This window comes from Charadrius vociferus, unplaced genomic scaffold (genome assembly GCF_000708025.1).
Source record: "Charadrius vociferus isolate BGI_N301 unplaced genomic scaffold, ASM70802v2 scaffold838, whole genome shotgun sequence".
Taxonomy (NCBI): Eukaryota; Metazoa; Chordata; class Aves; order Charadriiformes; family Charadriidae; genus Charadrius; species Charadrius vociferus.
In genome coordinates this window covers 660,712-669,027 of record NW_009649487.1, presented here as the reverse complement: position 1 = coordinate 669,027, position 8,316 = coordinate 660,712, and the positions used below count along the sequence as shown (strand labels likewise).

At 48.6% G+C, this 8,316-nt stretch overlaps 1 protein-coding gene across 4 annotated transcripts in view; it reads left to right on the top strand.

Moving 5' to 3' along the window:
• The window catches only part of PAX7 (paired box 7), a 101,566-nt gene that overhangs the window by 1,675 nt on the left and 91,575 nt on the right, over nucleotides 1–8,316 (top strand). For 2 of the 4 annotated variants that reach the window (XM_009889979.1, XM_009889976.1), the window contains exons 2-4: nucleotides 345–580; nucleotides 1,235–1,364; nucleotides 2,395–2,523. In XM_009889979.1, coding sequence (XP_009888281.1) covers nucleotides 345–580; nucleotides 1,235–1,364; nucleotides 2,395–2,523 — 495 coding nt within the window. Of the gene's footprint in view, nucleotides 1–344; nucleotides 581–1,234; nucleotides 1,365–2,388; nucleotides 2,524–8,316 lie in introns of all 4 variants that reach the window. The other 2 variants (XM_009889978.1, XM_009889977.1) reach the window with 2 other exon arrangements.

The window sequence follows — 8,316 nt, the reverse complement described above, 5'->3', positions numbered from 1 at the left end:
CGTCGGCTGTGATTTAAAACATAAGTGTGAAATGCCAAAAATATGTCTATTAGGCACAAACGAAGCAGCTGCCTCGGAGAGCGGGGTGATGGGTGTGCGGGTCATGGGCTAATTTTATTTTCCCTTTATCGATGGGAAAAGTCTTCCCCATGATGCGGAGATAAATACGGAGGCCAGGGGATGGGCGAGAGGTTTCTCCCTTCTTTTAAAAATTTAAATGCCGGGAGAGAAGCTGGAAGTGTGGGGAGGGATGCGCCTGGGTTTGCTGGATTTTTTTCCCTCTTTTAACTTTACCCCCACTCCTTGTTTTGTTTGGATTTCCCCCCCAACCCCTCGCTCTCCAGTTTCCACCCCGCTGGGCCAGGGCAGGGTGAACCAGCTTGGAGGGGTTTTCATCAACGGCCGACCACTGCCCAACCACATCCGTCATAAAATCGTGGAGATGGCTCACCACGGGATCCGGCCCTGCGTGATCTCCCGGCAGTTGCGAGTCTCCCACGGTTGCGTCTCCAAAATCCTCTGCAGGTACCAGGAGACAGGCTCCATCCGTCCTGGAGCCATCGGAGGCAGCAAGCCCAGGGTGAGTGCAATGCGGGAGCCACGCTAAATCACCCTCCTCCTGTTAAAATAATTTAAAAAAATAAGATTTATTTGGGGGGGTATGAGTTTTTTCAGGGGGACATGCAGGGGAAGGGAGAAGGAGGACGAGAAGGAGCTTTAATAAAGCTGCAATTCGCAGGCTTAGATGGGTAGAAATCGGTGCAGAGTTGAAGGCTATGAATAAATTAAAGTGATTTTTTTTTTTCCCCATGTGCAACAAGTGGCGCGCGTTCAAGCGTTTGCTTCGGCCCCAGTGTATGGGGAGGAGATGAGTCGGGGTGTTTCAGGGAGTAATAAATCAATGAGTGCACATAGCACCACTAAAAAAGAATCCCCTGCACCCCCTCCCTGCCTCCTTCTCCCTCGGGGCTCAGGATAAACCCACCCTGGCTGATCTTCTTGGCGCCCAGAGACTCTACTTTTAGGGTGGCCAACATTTGGGAGAGGAGCGCCTTTCCCCAGCTTTATTTTCTCCCTTTTCGTCCTTCAAATCCCTTTCCCCAAAAGTAGCAGCCAGGGCAAGGAGGATAGAACTGAGCTGAACAGCTTCTCTTTTCAATTAAAAGCGCTTTTTCTCTCCCTTTCCCTCTCTCTGCACACGCGGACACGCACCGGTGTCCCTTGATCACAAAAGCAGGTTGCGACTCCCGACGTGGAGAAGAAAATCGAGGAATACAAACGGGAAAACCCTGGGATGTTTAGCTGGGAGATCCGAGACAGGCTCCTGAAGGATGGGCACTGCGACCGGAGCACCGTGCCCTCAGGTGAGAAGGCAGCTTGGCAAGAAGGACACCCCAATACCTGCAGGAAGATGGAGGGAAATGATTATCTTCACTAAAAAAAAAATGTTTCCAGGAGCTATAAACATCCTCTTGGCCTTTGCTTTGATAGAGGAGGGGGGCGGAAAAAAAAAATCACCCCAAGCAAACCCATAGCAGCAAACAAACAGCAGGCGAGGGGGGTTTGTGCCCTGGCTGCACTGCGGTCTGCTGGAAAAACAAACACAAACAAACCAGTTTTCCCAACTTATTCCAACTCCTGTGAAAGCAGGGCAGCTCCCAGCGTGGAGGAAGCACGCACAGAAGCACCCCAAACCCAGGGTTAAAGGGGACCCCAGTTGCCCTGTTGGGACTTGCTTGCTCGGTGGGGGCTGCAGAGCAGCGTTTCCATGGGCCGGGGATCCCCATCACCAGTGGAAAGCAGCCCTGCACCCCAATATCGGGTCTGTGGGGATGTGTGAGCTTTTTGGGCCTGGCTGTGAGTTTCCCTGTTTGGGGAGGGGGGGCGGGGGGGCTGAACCTTCTCTGCAGGGCACATCTGCCCCCAAAAGCGAGATCCAGGATGGACTCCAGGTCTGAATCCAGGCTGAGAGTCCCATTTTTGGCTGGGGTCAAAGCTGGGTATTGGGGGGCCTTTTCCCTGTTACAAAGCAGGCGGTAACCCTGGGGGTGTGCACCCCGGTGTGTTGCACTGGCTGCAATGCTCTGTGGGGTGTTGCGCACAACTGGGTGCTGCTTGTGCCGGGTGTCTCAGGGGGACAGCGGTGAGCACATCCAACTTTGGGTGTCCAGCTTGGTGCAATGGTGGAGCTGAACCCATGGCTGTTTCGGAGGGCATGGAGCATCGTGCAGGTGCATACCCCTGCGAAAAGGGGGTGCAGATGCTCCTTTGTGTGTGCGCAAGGCCTCCTGTCCGAGTCATGCAGCCCCAGCTTGGGTTTTCCCGGCTGGCTCCCACCTTGCTTTCCCAGGCAGCTTATACTTGCCTTTTTGTCTTTGACTGTCTGAGGTTTAGTGAGTTCGATTAGCCGTGTGCTACGCATCAAATTCGGGAAGAAAGAGGAAGAGGAGGACTGCGACAAGAAGGAGGAAGACGGGGAGAAGAAGGCCAAGCACAGCATAGATGGTATCCTGGGCGACAAAGGTAAAGGTGGCTCTGCGTACCCCGGGGTTGGGCTGGAGGGGACATTTGGGAGAGGGGACACGTCCCTCCCTACTAAGAGTAAGGCAGGAGGATGGCTCCAGAGCCTCTTGGCATTTGTCCTTTCCAAAAATGACTGATTGCAGAGTCGAGGGTGTGATGCAGGGCCCTAGGAGGGGAAGGTGGTACCCAGCGCCGGGGGCTGAGGATGCTTTCCCAGGAGGAAGAGTTGTTGGTGTTTTGCTCTGGATCAATTATTTATAAAGGGGGAAAGGAGATGGCTTGGGGGGAGGCATCTCTGATTCCTAAATGAATTTGTTAAACAGATTTCTCTCCTGCTCTCTAAGTGGTCCCCTGAAACTCTGGCTGACAGTTGACCGATTTGGCCAATCAATATCAATTAGAGAAGCGGGGATCGGCACTGCGCTGGGGCTGCCGCAGAGCCACCGGTGCCGAGGGGAGATGGGGGAGGTCCTCGGATCAGAGGAAACAGAGGGTCTGCACCCCTAAATAAAATCAGGAAAAAGAAATCTGGCATTTCTGATTAAAGGCTTGAAGCCAGGCCAGGGGTAGGGGAGAGCAGGGGGCCCTGTTATCATCTCCCACAGTTGGCGCTTTCCTCTCGTGGGAGAAAAAAAATCAAACTTTTTAAAGCTCCTGTGCTGTAAATGTTGGGGTGAGGGATGAGGCATGGCTGGAGCTGGACATTGCAGTGCTTGTAATTGTAATTTTTGACAAGCTCGGTTGGGGTGATGATTCCTCTTCCCCCCCGAAGGAGGAAAGATGGCATTTTTAGGGGGTAAAATTTAGGTTTATCATTGAGAGTGTTTGCAAAGATTGGGAACTTTTAAGCAATGGGAGGAAGGAGCTGCTATATTGGTTTAGGCAGAAAATTATTTCCTTGCGTCGCAGAGCTCAGCACTTTTTTGGGGGGGAAACAGCAATTATGTAAGTCTTGGGGTTGGTTTTCAGGAAATTGGGGGTTGCTTTTTTTTTTTTTTTTTTCCCAAATTTGATGGCAAAATAGCGATGGCCCAGGCCTGTTGGGGTTGAGTCAGTCGGAGTTTTGGGGGATTTGCGATATCATCGGTGTCTGGCAAAGAGGAAGCGGGGTGAGAGGTATTTTCCATATGGAGAGGGTCCCCAGTCCGGGAGTGGGAAGCAATGGGGATTGCTTACAAAGTTTCTCACTAGCTACAAAGTTTTCCTCATTTTGGGACAATGTGGGTGAGTGGGGAAATATTGAAGTGAGGGGAATTTGGGGCAGAAAAAAAGCTTCTCCGTGTCACCATCAAACGTTACTGGGAGTTTTAAATGAAGGTGCACAAAAGGGGTTTCTTTAAGGATAGGATCCTTTTTTTTTTTTCCCCAACCTTGAAGATGAACTTCACTTACAAAGACCTTCAAGTCTATTGAAGCTTTATAAGCAAAAGATTCCTGACCACAAAAGCAAACAGTAGAAGAAAAAAAAAAAAAAAAAAAGAAAAAGAGAAAAAAAAAAAAGAAAGAGGGGGGGAAAAGGGGGAAAACCCTAGGCTGCCTTAAAAATGGAGTAAAGGGATGGGGGAGGGAGGGCTTGTCTATTCTCATTCAAAATTCTGCAAGGAGGAGAAAAAGTTTGGACAAAGGGCCAAGGAAGGGAAGAAAGGGAGATAAATTATTCAAAACTCCCTGCTGTTAGATAGTTTTGTAATATTATAGGACCGTCTGTTGGAAAAAGGATAGCCGTTGGACGTTGCAAAATGTTGCTTGTGATTTGGAAAGAGGCGATGCTCATTTGCAAATCGGGGCTATTGTGTCCGCGAAAAGCTCCCCCCCATCACTTTGGGGTGTTTTTAATTTGGGGGGGGGGAGCTTTTTGGTTTTAAGATTTATTTTATTCGAGCCTCGTCGTTTGAAAAAAAAAAATATAATTTTTAAACTGCGGAATGATTTTTTTTTCCCTTGTCCGTGCGTGTTTTCCCCATCACCACCCCCAAAATAAAAAAGAGTGAAGGAGCTGGAAGCTTTTTATTCCTTAATAATATGCAGAAGTGCGTGTCAATAAGCAAAACAAAACGCTCTCTTCTTCCTTCATGGGTAATATTGCGGACAAATAAAACACGAGCCCCCATTTCTTTATGAAACCAGCCCGTTTTGAATCGAGTGCTAATTTGGGCAAATTCCTGATGCCGGAGCCCGCGGAGCGCCGCGTTACCTCCGAGAGCACAGGCTCCGCTCCCTCTCCCATCCCTTGAGATAAACTCCCATTTATAAGTGGGTTTTTTATTATTATTTTTCCCTCCCCCGCAATCGCGCCCTGACTCCGCAGATTAGCGGCGAAATCACCCCAAAAGGCTTTGATTTGGGTTTTTTGCGCGGGGGAGCATCAACCGCAGCCGCGGCGATTTGGCAGCGGATTGGATCCGGCGCCGTCCGAGCGCTGCCGCGATCGCCACAAGATCGAGTGCAATTAAAATATAATCATTTAAGAAAAGAAAAAAAAAATACCGCCGTCAATATATATTTTCACGTCTGGAAAAGTTTTAATGGCCCCAATTAAGGTAATTGATGGTTCAACTTGTAAAACACTCGGAGGCGGTGAGTGTGCGCTGTGTATTCTTGCTCTTATTTTTTTGCTCGGAAATAATACCATTCTTTAGACACCTCTCCCCCCCACACCCTACCGATTTTCTTAGGAGGTCTGCAATAAAATAAAAACACTAACGCGCTCCTGACACTTGTTCCCCAGCTCTGCTTTCACTGCGTCGTTTTGGGTTTTTCTTTTTTTTTTTCTTTTTTTTTTTTTAATGCATTTTTTTTATTATTGGGGGGGGGGGGGGGAGGGGGGGGAGAGAAAACTTTGTTTTGGCCTTTTTCCTCTTGACAAACGCCTTTGCTCCATTTGCGGGTTCTCCTTGCGGGGAGCCGGAGGAAGACAGCCCTAAATGCTCTCTCTTTTTAAGTGTTAAAGAAAGCTTCCACCCTGCGCCTGTTTCTTTCTATCGTCTGCTTGGCATTTAATAATGTTAAGACTTATTAGAGCTGGTAATGAAAACTGTGGCTGTTGAATAGGGAGCTGTGTTGGAGAAGGGTGTAATAGCTCCAAGGCATGCTAAGAAATGTATTTATCCCCAATCAGTACTCACTCTCTGAGTTCCCAGCACAAACGTTAAGTTGAAGGGTTTTAAGGCAGATTAAATTGAGCCTTTATTTCTTTGCACTTTCATCTTTAAACGGCTCACTCCAGCTAGCCCTGGGCATATATTCATGAGGCTTCACTTTATTTTTTTTTATTTTTTTTTTATCCTTGTTAAGACCGAGTTATTATTATTTTTGGTTGTTGTTATTTATTATGACTGGTGGGGTTTATTAGGGAGGGTCATGCGTGGGCGATGCGCTGTTCTCCTGCTGATCCGAGGTGCTCGGCGGGGATGGAGGCGGGGGGTGGCATTTGCGGAACCCCAAATCTAAGGGGGTGCTGGGGAAGATGTTCAGCGTTTAGTATGAGGGGGGGGGGGTATGAATTGCAACCAGGCGTGGGTGAAGAGGGGGGTCGCTGAGGTTATGGGGAAGGCAATCTGCCCGCACTGGGAAGATCGGCGTGTCACCCCACGGCCACGGGTGGGGGCAGCCGGTCCTGCCCCCCGGAGCGCTCCGGGATGCAGGGCGGGATGCCTGCGGAGGATGCTCAGGGCTTGGGCGGTGCTCGCAGGGTAGGGCGCAGCGGGGGACCCATCGGGTGAGATCTGGGGTGAAAACACGGATTTTTAGTTAATTTTCCCCTCCCTTTTATTTCTCTGAACTCCGCTTTATTGTACGGAGTTTCTTCCACCGATGGATTTTGCTTCGATACCCACCCCCGCCCCGCGGCAGCGTGGAAATACTGCGTGGGATGGGGAAACCCGAGTGGGAAAGACTTGGAGGTGATAACAATTTAATTTGGCAGCAGTCACTGCTTCTTATGAGAGTTTTTTGGGGGGTTGGAGAGAAGGAAACTGTTTGGACTGGGTGTACAAGGTCCTGCCAAATTTAATTAAGCTCCGGGGAGGGAAGGGATAGGGAGAAAGAGGGGGGACCCCCCCATACACCTGGAAAGGGCCTTTGTTTCCCAAGCTGGGGGTGGGGGTGGGGGGTGAGGGGATGTGGAGTCAATTTATCAGCAAACAATCTGCATCGATTTAAAACCAACAAGCGCCTTCTCTGTAAATGTATGTTTAGAAGGGAGATGGGGGGGATGGGGGGGGGAGGGATAGACACTTCATCAAATCAAGGGATTACGAAAGGTTGGCAATCTAATCAAACAGAGACCAGGCGGGATTTGTGAGTGTTGCGAGTGGGATCAGCTCTAATAATGGGGGGCAGGAAAGAGATAGGGTAGTGTCAAGCAATTCATTGGCTTTAGGCTGAGTTATTCTGTGCATATTTCAGGGAGAAAGAGGAGGGAAAAGGAGAAAGAAAAAAAAAAGCAGGGAGAGGGAGAAGGGAAGGGGGGGCTGGATGTGAGCACACACGGAGCTTACATGTCACAAAAAAAGCTGAGACAAATGAGGTACAACAATAAACACAGATAACAATTACAAAGGCAAACAGTGGCTTTTGGGAACAAGTAGCTGCAGAACCTGGTCTACATAAACAAAGTAGGCAAATGTTTGCAAGATAAACTCCTTCCTAAATCAAGTGTGACGGGAAGGAGAGAAGAGAGGAGGAGAGATAAGGTTGGAAGGGGGAATAAACGAGTATAATCTAATACAAGACATTTTAAAAAACAAACTTAAGACAAGGATGCGGGGAGAGAGGTTCAATTATACAGTAGGAAGTGAAATAATATAAGGGAGATGTTTGTGATCCAGGGTTTGTTTGTGGTTTTTCTTTTTCTACATCATCCCCCCCCGCCTCCTTCTTTGGAGGAGAAGAATAGGTTCAATTATAGACCGGGGAAAATATAAAGCAAATATTGGTATCAGGAGTGCTGGCTGGCAGGTGGGGTGCCCGGGGTTCAGCTCGGAAGGGAAAGGAAATACATTCTAGACGTTATAATCTATAATTTGAAGGTGGATGGTAGATTACATTATACTGGGAGGGATAGGAAGTAGATATTTGGCGATGCGGGGGAGATGGATGCCGTGATAGAGGAGAAGAGGAAGGAAGCTGTAAGGTCTATTTCTAATCCGAGGTTTCGCCCGTAATTGGGGTAGGAGAGAGGAGGCAGAGATTGAATTAAGCGGCAGGAAGGCTGTGAGGCAAATGTGTGATCCAGGTGCGCGCAGGGGTTGGTTGGAAACAAACAGATCCCCCCCCAAAAAAACGCTCTTAACCCCCAAATAATTTAAAGAAGTAGTTTAAGGCTGTGTTGGGACTTATTCTCTTTTATAGAGCCATGTATATATGGATCTCTCCAAATGAGAATTGTATATAAGAGGGGAGAGACGTGTCTGCAGTGTGGTTAAAGGAATTAGATATTTACCAGTTTGAAATAAGCCTGGTTATAAAAAAAGGGAGAGAGAGAGAGACACTGAAAAGATGAGACGGGAGAACACTTCAAACGAATTCATCATCTGGAGTGGTGAAGGGGAGATTTAGAGACAGTATTGGGAAGTTATTTAGATATTAATAACATATTTTCCTGAGGCGTCAGGAGTGCCTCCATACGCACTTTTTTCTCGCAGCTATTTGGCTGGGTGAAATATGGGAGACCCAAATGTTGGGAAGAGATAACACAATCAGCCTAGCCCTGGTCCTGTGACTGCATCATAGCATTAAACCCGGATTAACCTCCCCTTTCTCCCCCTCCCCCTCTTCCAGTCCCCCCCCTCC